We start from the raw sequence: 15,597 nt of genomic DNA, 5'->3' as shown, positions 1-15,597 counted from the left end.
AACGATCCCAGGAATCTCGTTCTCGTGTCAGTTCTATTTTTTCCTTCTCTGCGAGAAGAGCTTCCGTTTTCTCGCTCGACTGCTGGCCAGGATCGAGTTCCTCGAACGACCATTCGACGCTATTCAGACACCGATGATTCCCTCCGACGAGTGACAGAACAGCGATCCGATAGGAATGCTGAAAGCGAAGAAAGAACCAGGGGAATGCACTTTCGTTCCACAAAGCCAGGAATTTCAATGTACGACAGCTCGTTCCAAACACTTTCTCGACGCGGCCAATGAAATACCAGGAATTTTTACCAGCCACGTGTAATTAATAGAAGTATCCCAGCAATGGATCGTACGAGGGATGATAAGGAAGTCAAGTTACCTCGGTGGTATATAGTTCATTGTATACTAGGGAAATTTAGTTTTTCCATGTGTATTCGTGTATCATTCTGTTGCATTGATCGCACAAGGCTGTATAGTCTTACTGGTGGATTACACAACTTGCGTGCGATTCAACTTTTACGAATGAAACACGTGTTTCTGGCAGAAATTCATAGAAATTCAGGCAATTTATCCATCGTGGGAGTACAAGATTTTTGGTTGCTACAGCTGTACGATTTCCTGTTCGAGAAGATAAAATCTTTAAACTCGTGCGGTTTCTTGGCCACCGTATATTTTACTGGTCTCCTTGTTTAACATGTCTTATTCAACATCTTTCTTCTTTTTTTAAGATAGGTAGAAATATTTAAAACTTCCCAAGTCTTTTTCCCTTGAAGCAAGGTAAGGAGGGCAGTATAAAGAAACCTCATTTTCTCACGAGACCTCGAACTGCACAATTAGAAACTAAATCACTTACGTATCCTCCACGAATATCTTCTTATGTAAAGCGCCCGAGACTAACTCAATTTGCTCCGTGGTGTCGAGTTCCGTACAGTTTGACTTTGACGATTTAATCGAAGAAAACCGAGCAACGTCGACAAGCCTTTTCAAGAAATCGTGGAACAACAATCTAGAATCTAGAGAATGGAAGAACAGGAAGCAGAACGGGTTGTACCTGGAATATCTCCCGTGGAAGGCGTATAAACTCTATAAAAGTCTCAAGCATCGTTCGATGTCCCGGAGCAACGAAAGAAACCATAGAATGAACGAGAAGCAAGAAGATACAAGGAAACAGCGAAAATAGAACTAATGAAGTTCAAAAATATCTTCGAGAGTTATTTGGTAGATAATATAACGTCGTTTTTATTTCCTTAGAGGCGGTTGCTATTTTTTTTTATGACATTATAAGAAAATTTAACGCGCGTTTTATGTGTCTCCTGGCGCGATTCGAATGTTCGCGTTTCCTTAATCGATTAAAGCACGAGAGATACCATGAAAAATATTACCAGTGTATACGAGATAACTAGCCGCTTGATAAGACTGAATCCTGAAACTATGCTAAGCAGATGATAGTTTAATTTGTTTCAGATTACTCATCGCTTTATTGAGAAACTCTTTAAAATCTGAATTTCCATCTTCTGTATCTTCAATTAGCTTCTAAGAACTAAATTAACCGTGTTCTTTAAAAGCTTCTACTACAGTTACACACAAATGTATCATATTATGTATTCAATCTATTTCAAATACATATGTAATATTTTGCATAAAATTATACGCCAGTGAAAAAAAAAAAATTCGCGATCTACGTTCAACGAATACTTTGTACTTTACTCCACAGTTGTGAACTCATCGTTTGAAGATAAAACATAATCTATATCGAACGATTATACATATCTTAAAAACTGAATACGAAATATTTAGTTAATTTAAAATAATTTATTGGATACATACTTTTCAAAATGATCGTACATATATCTTTCCTAAAATTCTTTTCAGAGCTAAGCCCTTTTATAAATCCCTGCTATAGTAAATTATGTTGACACGATACATCGTATTATCAGAATATATGTATAGTCGGTGCTTTTCTTTTATCCAGATTCCGGCAATTCCCATTCCACAAAGGAGCACCCATTTATCGCTGCAGCTATCGCTAAGTATCTCAAGACAAGTGAGACATCAACTGGTGGGCCGTTCTAAATTTATCATCAAACTCCTAAAATTACACCTCTTGGTCCTCCTATATATTACGCCTCCAAAATAGCACGTGCCGCTACCTGACCCTCATAATAGCGGAAGATTTAACTGGAAATTATTGTCCCCGGGAGCGGATAGGCGAAAACGGGATTGGAAACGCTCCATAATGGAGCACCTGTTAACCGATCCGTAGATGCTGCTAGATTAAACCTGAAAATCCAATTCCCCGCCGGTACGATCCACCCTATTCTATCTTCTAACCATTCCCATAGCCATAGTGATACTTCCTTATTGAACGTAAGACACGTGCGACGCATTCTTCGGCTCGAGTTCCTTTCAAAACGTATCCTCCGGCATGGGATCACGACTAGAACCGCGAAGAATCGTTCCTTCGAGGTGTATACCTGCGAGAGAGAGTCTCTGATACTTAACACCTACACGCGCGGTTGGTTGCAGGAAAGAATGCGGCGAATCGCGACGCGGTGGCTCGACCGACCACCGATTCGATCTCACGGCCAGGGAGAAGAGCGCGCGCGATGAATCGATTCGCGAGCCAGTAAGACGTGGAAACAATGGACAGAAGCGAGAAACAAAGAGGCGAAGAGAAAGAGACTGTGTGGTCGGTTCGAAGTAAAAGGAATCGAAAGGAATACCATCGTTCGGGAGAAAGAAGAAGAGAATATGTATAGGGGCTGAACTTAAAGCAACCATCCGCGTCCGAAACATCCGCTGCCTGTTCTTTTTTCCCTTATTTCCATCCCCGCCCCCTCCATTTGTCTCAAGCATCCTCCCTTTTGCTTTCTTTTCTTCTCTCTTACCCTCGTCGGTAAGAGAGGCCTTCCTGCCGCAGGACCTAATGCGAGCCCCATTCAGCCATCACGTGGAGAAAAACGAGGCACAGGACTTTCGAAAGTCTAGCTTCACCTTAGCCACCAGCTGAAACCAGCTTTATTCCGACCAATCACGATCAACAAAAGCCATTTATACTTCTCTTTGAATCGTCGAATTATACCGAATCGCGGATGCTGTGACGATCTTAGCCTCGAATCGAGTCTAATATAACTGGCAAAAAAAGAAACTCCGAGCAAACGTACGTTGTCTCATCGTCGGATTGCGTAACAACCGGGATGTTAATCGAGTCGTTCATGATAAAGTAAGATCGGCAAGAGGCAGCGTAATTGACTCGATTTGCCCGGTTCTCTACTGGCTCGGCGAGATGCCGACGAAAATAAAGATCGATGGCGGCGATTACGGAATAAAAGATGAGAGTAAAAGCTCGCGAATTACGTCAGTCGGTTCGCCTTTATGGCGGAAGGGCACGTGAAACGTAATTGCAAGGCCACGAAATTTGTGCGCTGCCCCAAACCTCCATTCCCAGATCGTTAATTCCGCGCTAGCACTAACCCTGTCATTACGTATCTTCGGCAGTAAACTTTGATTACATGTTTCGTGCAAACGGAGGGAGAAGAAATTCGGAGCGAAAAAAAGCTTGACAGAGGGGTGAGGGGTGAGGCAAAGCCGAAAACGGCGTTACCACCGATAATTGGACGCGTATGGCGGTGTATACTCCGCGTAAACGACCCTTTTTTCCCCCGCCAAATTTTCGAAGCATTAGGCCCGGCTTCAAGTACTCTGCGGAGCATGTACGCGACACGCCACGTACCAAGCATTATATAATGATCCCTCGTAATAATCGAAGAAGGAAAAAATCGATGAACGTTGCACATGCTCTGAAATTTTTGACAACGATTACGAAACGAAAGCCGCGTGTAATGTTTCCATTTACAATTAACTTTATTTAATTTTATCACACAACGTGGTATATCGTTCCCAAATTTGCTAAGAGTGAAACTATGGCGAGATCGTTGACTAAATTCTCGAGAATAAGGTAGTCGACCAATGTGGTAGTGTTCTCATGTTTCATATGATGCAACAAAATTTGCCTTATGTTCAACGGTATTTCATTTGCAAACGGAGTATCTGTAAATTCTAATTATTATTTCAAATATTTGAGATCTGTTCGTGTTTAAGGAGACATTAATGTTTATAGAATTCACTTATGCGAGAAACCATAGATTTGTCAGCGTGTTTTTGAAGAACGACCAACTAAACGATAAACGAATTCATTTTTCTTAAAATTATTCTTTTCAGTGGATTAGGTCTCATTTACAAAAACATGATAATATATTTGTTTCGATAATTAATAATTGATTATGATATCGTGTAAAGTTCATTAACTGTGAACTAACTACCTAATTGTTTAAATCCCCACGTTTCTTTGGGTGTCGATTCCGTGACACTCAAATATGATTGTTTTAACTCCAAACACATTTTACTTCGCAAAATTTTCACCTTATGTAAATTACACATTGATAACCTTGCACCTGGGTGCAGTTCCGTTTAGTAGTTTACACGGTACGGTGCCTTCCGTTGAATTTTAACGAGCTGCGTAATTCCAGTTATACAAATATTATTCTCTCGAGACGGACGGCGTAATGACTGACGGAATCATTAAACATCGTTCGAGTAAACAGCCGTCGACGTGGAAGAGCGCGAACGTGGCACGCATCGAGCGCGTTAACCCGAGCCAAGGAAATGATCGTGGCTCTTTTTATTGCGTAATCGCGGTACTGGACAGGAAGGGCGTAAAACAGGACTGGTTAATTTTCGCGTTGAGTAATGCAACGATGCCTGGCTTCTTTTTTCACGCGTCAAACGGTTACCGTTAAACTTACGCTCGTCAATCTCACTTAATAGGCCCTGGTCATTAATCTGGCTACGTTCACGTGTACAGCATACAGCGTACAGGTAACCGGTCGCAAATGCGCGAACCGCGATTTTTAAGAAAATCAGTGCCTATCAACTAATCACTTTCGTCGATTAATTAACAGTGGCACAGCTGATCGTCGAGCCTGATGATCCAACAACCGTTACCATAACTTCGTCTAATAAATTAACTATTACCGATCATGGGAACGTTTCGTAACCGACCGTGGTACCTCGATCGTAAAATTTCACCCTCATTTCATGGATGGATTCCCTTTCTCTCTGTGCGGTCGCCGTTCCTCGTTCGTGTAATCGAATTAGTTCCTTCGCGATTTTTCTAGCAGTTACCTTAGTGATCGTTCACCGATCTGATACTCAAAATCACGTCGCTCCGTGCTCTCACGATAATCCAATAACGCGAAAAAATCATTTAAAGTCGTTCTTCGTGTTCTGGTAAGATGTAATGGGAGTAAGTACTTGCTTTTTTTCTATTGTATGATATGTTCGCGAAGATGTAAAGATAAAGGAATAGAAATTCTTCGTATTCCTCATATTGTATATATTTCATGCGGTTTTCCAGTCTCGTCTGTTCGAACTTCGAGCACTCAGGATGTAATTAAGTTGTAAAAAAATGAAGTTGAAGTTACAATTGAAACCAAATTCTCTAACTACAATTCGTAGTATGAATGTACTACGATACGATACTACAAAGCAGAGAGTTAACTCTTCTAAATCATTCTACACAATTCACTCAAGTGTTATGATCACTATGCACCAGAACGAATGCAAGTGAATCAACACACAACGCATATCGTTCACAGCAGGCGCAACATTCATTCCACTAACCTCAAATATCCGCAGCGATTGCCTCTAGGACAATCAATTATTTTGAGGAGTACTTCTGGCGTGGCTCCCTTTATTCGTCTCTTCGTTCTCCCCTAAAAGAGAGAGTGTGCCGCCCTCCCGCATGAAACGTCCCAATTGCAAGTGGCTCTCGCGGAAACAAAACGAAAGAAACGTGATTTACCGATGTCGGGAGCGGGATCGACGGATAGAGAGACAGGCGAATGCTGGTCACGTGCGAAACCGTCGTAAATCGACGAAAAAATTTTCTCCAACGATGCACCAGGGACCAGACGTTTAATAAGAGGCAGGTATATACGAGACGTTCGGAAAATTGAATGGAAACCTTGAATAAGGGTATACAGCACATTTTGAACAAATTTGAATTATAGCGATGAACAAAGAAATGTTTCAAATCGGTACTCTATCGTGTGAATAATTTTTCTCCTAAATAATTTCTACCATATTAGTGAGAGTAACCTATTCTAGGCTATATACATATGTATTACATTTAGTAATTAATCTTGTCAAATATAATTTGTGAAATTACGATGTGATTTCGTACGACTTATCTCTTCAATTTTGTTCTGTCTGGTAGTCTGTAACAGTAAAGTATCGTTCTACCATACTGACGATACAGTCCCTGACGATTGTTTTAGTATACACAGATTGCAGATATTTCATCCGGTAGGCGTGTAATGTTGAACACAAGAAGCTGTGTCTGCAATTTACAGAACAGTGTACCGAGAAGGTGTCCGAAATTTACGAAACAGCGCAATTTAAAAATCACTTCCTCCCGAAATATACCAAATTAGACCCCTTTATTCGTAGTTTCCATTCAATTCCTGGATAAATTTTAACCTCCAACGATACGTTAGATTTTACGATAGCCCGACTTCCTCGCGAGATATTATTTCACCGGGCTGGGCGTGTTAAGTGCGGCGAGCGCGGATCGCGTTTATTCCTTTTTAGGTATTTACGATGTTCCACAGCGGAATAATGAAAAGGATACCGGGCACAGTCGATTATGCGCAAAAGTAACTGCATAGCGGTAAGTGAAAAGGAAGAAGCCGATTGGCGACTACCGACGCCGCTTGAATGTATAATTTCCATTCCCAATGGAAACGTGCATATTCTCTCTGTACTGTGGAAATATTACCACGCAAGCTTTATAGGAATGTAATTTACTCGTTTGAAGCATTTTGAATCAAACATCGTGAAATAACTTGATCTTTTCTAATCATTAGTTGCATCGTTGTGAAAAAGTCGTTCAAAGAATAAAATGCCATAAAATACGATCGGTTAAAGAGATATGTGGACCGTAGAACGACACCTGGTTTCCATATTGGAGCGTGTGTGTCGATGACAGAAATTTATCGATCAATCGTTAACAGTCGTGAAAGATATCCTCTGGGGGATTCATTACACGCCCCCCAACGATGATAACGGCAACGTGCACTGCGATTTAAATGCGTGCATACATGGCAAACACCCCAATGGAGACGCGTGCTGCGTTCAATGGACATTCAGGAACAATCCATTTAACCCTTATTAGGTCAGTGTCAATGGCCAAGATTGAAACGCCAGCGAAACGGGTTTCGCCGCTGGTATAACACGAGCAGCGCGTTTTCAACGCGATTTCGAAACCGCGGTTGCATAATGCATAACAAGTGAAAAGGAATTGTCGTAGCGTCTCGTAACGTAGCATCAAATTATCGATGTTTTATACCGTAACGAGAATGAAATTTTAATCGATTCGGTGCAAACTCGAGATGTGTTTTAAGAAGAGGACAACGTTCAGTGACAACGTTATTCAATTTTTAATATTGCACAACGATCTAACGTGCGTTGTAGTCATTTTCTAGGGAAAAGTTAATAAAACAATACTTTTTTCATTCTTTTCATCGCGGAAGATAAGAATCTTAGAAATCAGAGTTACAGAGTTAACTTTCCATTTTATTTTCATACTAGTAAAAACAAATCGCAGTTATCTCAAATGCTATGGTATAATTACAAGTGGAATTAAACGGGCATAAATAGCCCGCCTTTTCATCCTCTACAATTCTCTGTACTTCTCCTTTTTGCTACGTTTTATTACAGAGATTGTTGTTCGCTGTTGCCCAAATGAACTCCGGACTCATATACGCTATACATATACGCAAGGAGCTTCGTGATCCGATGGAGAGATCTCACGACCGAGAAGCTTTGTTTTGCGGCGCGAAATTTTGCTCAGACACACTTCAGAGTATCCCATGATCTCTCGGCTCTTCAAATATTCATGAGTGAACCAGCCGAACGAGCATATCCGATGCACTCCGAACGCATCCCAGACTCCAGTTCTTCCCTCCCATCCGTGCCGGCTCTTTGACCTCAGCACCATTCTGCATAACGGTGCATCGGCCTGGACGTTTGCCTATTATGTCACTATATTCGCTAAAGGATGCTGTGTACCGTAACTATAGCCTGGATAGAAGTTTCTTGAATTTTCCGAATCCGCGCACGATCGCCACCTTTACGGCATAAAACGGAATTCTATACAAGACGAAGAAAGAAATAAACCGTGTCTGGTTTCAGAAACTTTGACTTATTGTATAGGATAAAATTATACAATACGTGCCACCATTGCTTTATGCGTACAGATAGGGATGCGCTGTTGTAAACGGTATGTTCAAATATCTTAATCATCGGTGCAATTATTTGTTTAAAAAAGATACGGTATTGTATCGATTAGAGTAAGTATAGGTATTAAGTACTTCTGCTGCAAAAAGATGATGTATATTTTTTATAATACATTTATATTTTTGAGAAATATTTTATGTTTATTATCGTTTCTTCATAAATACATAAAATTACGAGGAGTAATAACAATTATTAATATTATCTGATAGAAACGATAAAAAATTACTACAAAATCATTTTATTGATGTTCCTTTAACAGCACGAGTATTATATAGTTCTAGCCTATGCAATAACGGACAGATTCATCATAAGGATGTACCCATAGTATTTACGGCCTATCAAACTTCATACTGAATTCCTACCGCTTCTCATGTTTCCTCTTAATGCACTTGCAAGTATACACACAGCTATTTCGTGATTTATATTCGAAATAAAATTTAATGCTGAACCGAGCATGTACGACTATATTATTGACAGATTCATCGATACCAACCCCTATTCGAGGGGTGAAACCGATTACCATAAGAAAATCACTGTCAAGTTCACGGGCAACCCATATTGTTTCGCTTTTCTGGGGTTGCTTGCTTACTATCCTAATAGCTTCATTTAAATTCATCATGTTAATATTCAATCTGCTTTCTTTTTGCTTTTTTTTAGTTTGAAGCTGTGAGTTTGCTCTCTACTGTCTACCCCCTGTTTACTAAAAATATTCTACAAGTATCTAATAATAAAAGGGCTATAGATAAATATATAACAATTAATTATGAACAATAAATAGAATTTTACAAAGGCGGGGACATATCTAACTGAATTCTTGGACAATGCAGCTAAAGAATAGCAACATCTGGCTTAAATTATATTCAACTTCGAAAGCAGAGATAATCCTTGCTACTATATAATTTTTTTATCGCTCAAAGGTAGCAGGGATCGCAGCCTCAACCTGTTATTTGCGATTCGTTTCGTACCGAAAGACTCCTCTACTTGCAACTTCATGCTGTTTCGGAGCATACACTCCCCGGTTTACTTTACACTAATTGGCAGTAATCACTGCTTGACTCCGGTTCATGGGAAAGAGGGAAGTACTGCCACGAGACGTCTAAGGTGTCCAATTTCTCTCAAAGACATGACTTCGTAACCTTCACTCTTCTCAAACCTCGAGTGTATGTACTTAACGTCTGTCAAGAAATTCCTGGCGCAATCGCTCACACGATACGCAAGACGTTGAATCACAGACATCTAACGTCCTACTTGAATATGTATCTGTTGATTAATCCTTACTAATCCAACAAGCGTATAATTAAATTCCAATCTTTATATTTTAAACTTTTATACAATTTTCAATGTAAAGATATTCAAAGAATGGGATACGAAGGGAACAGTTCCACTCTCCAGTAGTAGTTTCCAATAAACATTTACACTTTTGAATATGGAACTCCTACCTCTTTCCTTATCCAATAAATATGATTTAAATATTGCAGCTGTCTCCTTGTTACTGCAAATCTTTCAATTATCAATCGATAAAGAATAAGCCAGAAATCCATCGGCAAGGAAAACTGGAAAATTCATTGACAATGGAAACAAAGACATCACAGAGTAAAACAGTCGAAAACGAATCGTGGATATCCAGTCAGACGATCGCAAACACCTGCTCGCTTCCAATAATTTCGCTTTCCAATCGAAGGGTCTGCTGCAATAAGATGGTATTTTCACTTTCCGGTAATTTGAGTAAGTCGACGAGAAGCAAAGTCAAACCATTTTTTTTTCAAGCATGCTACAGATTTGTAGTCAACTAACATTCGAGGTAATAAATTTGTATATTTTTATGTGAAGCCATCATCTGATAAACGCTATTTAGATACTGTCTCTTTATTGGTGCAAATCTTTTAGTAGGTAAAAGAAATGCACGAATGGATACCAGTATATCCAGTTACCTGCGCAGTGGTTAAACTGACAATACCAATCACCGGTCTTATCAAGTTTCGAACGAAGGAAACGCGTTCCTCATCATGCTAATAGCCAGAGAAAAGAAACTGAGCGTGTTCGTCGGTTGACTCTGTCCGAGAAAAAGAATTGACGACGGGGAGAACGATTCCGAGAATCAAAGGGTAAGATCACTCGCCACTAAAGGCCGTTTACAGCCTCGAGAGGGACTCCTCTCGCTCTTTCGACTCCCTTGAACCAGGAAGGTAAGTGAAAAGAAATAGAAGAATTAGAACCATAGAAATCGTTAAAACGTGCATGCTCGCGTTACTCGCATGTCTCGTCGTCTCTCTCCTTCATCGAGGTATTCCCTTCCCCGATACTTTCTCGTTTCGACGGCGTGTACACAGATCGTTTGCACACGCATCGTATGCTGCTATTTATGCCTATGTCTACTTATGTACGAAGCAGTCAGCACGTACGTGCCGAGCACGTAATATATCGCGTGTCCCAATCGAACTCTGCCACCCTAAAACTTCTCTCTCTTTCTATTCTCGATTCTCCTTTCCTATACAAATGGAAGCGAGGGTCTCTCAACAAATAGACCTGCCGCGTCGCCTGGAAATGATTGTAGCCTGTGCGAGCAAACACGTACGACCGTTTCGAAGATCGTGTTATTTTTACGCCCATCGCTGTTCCTTTTCTCCGTCGTTCTTTTGGTAAATATACGAGAAACCTGTGGTTAAATGAGTCTTCAAATGGCTAATATCGAATGTTTGCTCGTTGTATCGGCACATGCCAATTATTCGACCTATTCTAATGAATTCTAGTGGGCATAAGAGGTTTTACGATGTATCGAAAATCGTAGTGCAAGAGGAAAGTGGTTAGTTTCTCGGGTAATATAAAAAACACGTCAGAAATATGGAATGATAGTTTATAGGATTTATACGTAGCTTCGTTTTCGATACCTATAGAAGTCTTTAATTTGAAAATTTATTGAACGCGCGTACTTGACTAATTCCTGGTTGAATACGAATACATAATCGATGGGAGCTTATGCTAATTCTATATCTTATTATACGTGAAAATAAATCGGAAGTACGCAGTAAAATCTTTTCATTTGAAACTTGCTTCTCAAGAAAATCAAATTTGAAAATTTAAGTATGCGTGTACCAGGCTAATTCTCGATGAAACCTGTTTAAATTCGATTTGAAGTTTCACATAAAAAAGAAGAAACTCTACATATTATGATCACCTAACGTTAACCACAAATGACTTGGATACACGATTATGATTTTCATATTTTAAGAATCTAAATAGTTTTAAGGATATCGTCGTGAGTTTTTCGGATTGGAAGGTTATAAAGTTTGAAAGGCAAACGAGAGAATAAGTCGATCTTACTTTTTGGTTATTCTACCTCAGACGCAAAGGTAACAATCTTATTTTATAGTGTGGAACAGCCGATCAACGCTATCTCCTGATAATTGCACGTTCGATTCAAGTGTATCCTGCTCGTGATCGGCGATCGACCAGATCGATCCAAGTAGAACAAGTAATTACAAACAGAGTGGACAAACGCCGCCTCGTTTGTTGCCAACGTTAACGGCTCACCGATTCCCACCTTCAACCGCAATCATCCATTCCCGTTTCTTTCTCCAATCAATTACCAGAGCGGCAACTATTCTTCTCGGAATGGTAGCCTTCGAATCGATTCAGTTGACTAAGCAGGCTGGTTAAGCGCAATTAAGAAAATCATCGCGGGAACAAGAGAATCCGCGAAAGAGCAAGAGGAACGAAGAGGAAACGAGAATGGAGCCGAAGAACCTATTCTCGATGTAATGATCTATGATGAAATAAGCCGTACATCTTAACACTATGAAGATACACTAATCGTTAGTGTATAATCTGTTGTATACGACTTTCTCAGAAGCCAATTAATTCTCTTAATTTCATCGCGCAAGTACACGATTAAAATTCATTTCTCAAGGAACAATTTACAAGAGTCAAGAAACAGGTTATTTTCATAAGCGAATTCATTGGAAGAAGATTACCTAAATGGTAAATCTGAAACACAGCGTTCGTATCACCATCGTTTGTACTTTTCGATTTATAGAGTTGATCAGTGTGACTTTTGAAAGGTACATATATTATCATTCATAGGTATTCAGATACTTTTTTAGACTTGTAGTAATAGTATCTATATGCATGTTATCAAAATGTACAACCTAGTGTATTTAATAACTAGAAGCAGCATTTACTAGCTTCTTATGGGGATAAAAGGCCACAAATTTAAAGCCTAATAAATAATAAAGCCCATTACGTAGTAAATCCAATAAAAAATTAGACATATAATGTTAACAGTCTTGGTATCAATTTAGAAGAATCTTTTTTTTATTTAGCGCACTAGTTCAACGATTAACTTGACTATCCTGAAAATAATAAAGAGATTTTCAAATAGCAAAACAGTTTCATAATATTTACTACGCAGATATTGCTACTGAATAACACTGTTATGGATGCAAATCAGTGATACAATTAGCACTGTGTTGCAATTTTGCAAGGTTAACGCTATGCTATTTGACATACTTATTAGATATCTAATAACATATGCATGCAGGTATAAAGATTGCGAGATTTCCATCTTACAGTTCTCATCATTGAAACGTAATCAGCACTAGATCTTATATTTCTAACGATACAACGTGTAACACATATTAGCGAGTGATTCTATTATTGGAAACATGAATCCATCAAATCTTATAGAGTTAATAATTCATATTCATATTGAAAGAGCGCATGTAAAATACGCAAAAAGCTTCGCTACAATAATTACTCCGTAAGAACATTGCAGGTACTGAAGATTCAGCAATGAAAATCCAATTTACAGCATACGTGTTAAACACGTTCGATCGTATACGCGTGTGCCACCTTTTCTTTCTTTTGCTTCGTTTTTTTTTCTTTCCCCTCTACTAGAACAGAGTCCTGCCAGTCTCTTTCACCCCCTATGGTCGGTGACTAACACACAAAGCAGACGGTGCCCTTACCGTAAATCGCCGGCACACAGAAGAGAAACAAGGAGCACACGGTGTGTGGTGAGCTCGTGCTCGTATACGTGTGTATACGTGTTTTACTGCGTGGGCGACCCCTCCGAATCGCGTATCGAGTGCCGACGAACTAACAGAAAAAGTGCACAGTGCACTTACACCTTCAAGACGAGCCTTAAATTACGATACACTTATGAAAATTTAACTACCCCATTTTCAACTCGTAACGAGTTTCGATCGAACGCCTGGAATTTCCACCGGCAAGTCAATTACACCATACTATAGATGCTCATTGGAGCGCGAGTTATATAGTTTGCAAATGGATATTCAGAAACGTTCAGTACCTGATTAAATTCGTTCTCTGCTACTGAAGTATAACGTTACGTTGATTTAATCAGCTACAACTTAATTGATGCAAAATCATATTTTTATAAGCATAACTAGAAAAACTAAACCTACGTTTGTCTCATCCTTCAAATGTCATAATGGATACTTCACTTTCAGTATCCTGTATATTTTTGCATATCATACATTTTATGCGTTTAAATATCCTATAAATACATAAACAGCATCATGTCTGGCAATGATCATAGACCAAATTGTTGAATACTTACTTTTGCATATTTTGATAAAAAGCTCTGGAAAGATGAATGAAACAGTAAGCAACGAGGTTAAAGTGAACATTATTACTTAACAGATATCTCTGATGAGAAAGATATGCAAAGGTCCTAGTAAAGTGAAATCATATTATACCAACAACGGGCGTATTTCAGCGAATCTCTGATTTAGTCTGGTAAAATCATCCTGCGAATTTTTTCAGAAATATGGTACGTCAAACTGGGGCATAACGCACTCAACGCACCCACTATTTTCCAGTCCAATCAATCCCTGTGTCGCTATCAATATTCGTGACTGCCTCGTCCTGCGCGATGACGATAATCCCGTCGTAAAAATGATTTACGCGTCCTGTATAATTTCCCTATCCTTCTATCAAATGTATTGCCATAAAGGAAGGATACTTAACGATTAATGCAGATCACTGCAGGACCTTCGTGCTTCTACTCTGCTTCCATGAAGTCAATAATTTATTACGATGGGCTTTGGCTCGAGCCAGAGTCAATATTGACCGAGCTGGGATAGAGGCTACGGCGCCGTTCGTCGTGGCCTACAACAAATTCAATCGAAAAGAGACTATCCTTAAATATTTGCTGCTGCTTTCTCCAGTTCGCTTCTCTCGGTTGCCGGATAAAGTCGAAAAAGAAAGGGTAAGAGAAAAAATGAAGAAGGAGGGTGGAAAGAGCCTTTCGAAACGCGACCGGACGAGCCAATCAATATATATTTCGATGATCAAACAGGAGCAAAGATAGACCATTGTTACGGCGTTAAAACTGATCGGGGAAATCCAAGAGAAGACCCCAAGATTTATGACGCTACCCGGCCATTATGGATTTTCGATATTTCCTGCTCGACAGGAGAAAACTACTCCTCCCTCGACCGTCCGCCACTGAATGAACTTCGAGTTAATTCTTTGACAACGCGTCACAAAGCACGTTCGTGGTTTAGACCCCAAAAATTCCACGCGATATCCTGTCCGATCGAAATACGTGGAAAGAAGAGTCGAAACGCGTATCTTATCGAGACACGAACGTGGTCAAAGGAAATTTGGAAGATCGAGACAGGAAGTGGCTCGATTCGTCGTTTCCTCGAACAACGGGAATCACTTGCTACGTCTAGCGAAAACGTTCCACGTTGTTCTGGAACATTTTTGCCCACAATACGTAAAGAAAACTTAAGACTTGAATTACCAAATATTCATAATCGAAAAAAAATGTGTACAAGTGATGTTTCATAGGAATAAACCGAAGAACTAGCAGATATTTATATTTGAAAGAGAAAGTTTATCAAACGAATCTTACCTTGCGATCGAGCACATGCTGCGACGGTATTTCTTTTTGAATGAAATGCAGGTCAAGCACAAGCTCCTTTATATTGGGCCTGGATCGTCAAGTTCTCTTGTGAATGTTGAAGCACCATTAATACCCGAACCAAACCAAACGAGCGCGCGACAACGACTGAGTGGAGGCAGCAGGAGCACGAGTTAAGAGTAGTACGAAGAGTGTCGGTAACCACCGAAGACGCCCGAAGTCGCATTCGAAAAGCCGATTCTTGTCAACTCGCGACCCTACCGTTTTCAACCCTTTCGTTTTATCCCTAATTAAGATTGGTAAACACAAGTCTCCGGTGACTTTTGACTTTTGTAGATGCGTCGTCGCGTACATATCGC

At 39.8% G+C, this 15,597-nt stretch overlaps 1 protein-coding gene across 1 annotated transcript in view; it reads right to left on the bottom strand.

The window, feature by feature from the left end:
* LOC117155209 (uncharacterized) overlaps positions 1 to 15,395 on the bottom strand; it is a 34,824-nt gene extending 19,429 nt beyond the window's left edge. The window contains exon 1 of the mRNA XM_033330931.2: positions 15,230 to 15,395. Within this exon, the coding sequence (XP_033186822.1) occupies positions 15,230 to 15,246 (17 nt within the window). The 5' untranslated portion in view covers positions 15,247 to 15,395. The remainder of the gene's footprint in view (positions 1 to 15,229) is intronic.
* Between the last annotated feature and the right edge of the window lie 202 nt (positions 15,396 to 15,597).

The sequence above is a fragment of the Bombus vancouverensis genome, chromosome 12 (assembly GCF_051014615.1).
Source record: "Bombus vancouverensis nearcticus chromosome 12, iyBomVanc1_principal, whole genome shotgun sequence".
Lineage (NCBI taxonomy): Eukaryota > Metazoa > Arthropoda > Insecta > Hymenoptera > Apidae > Bombus > Bombus vancouverensis.
Note: the sequence above shows the minus strand (reverse complement) of the source record. Positions and strands in the feature narration are given on the sequence as shown.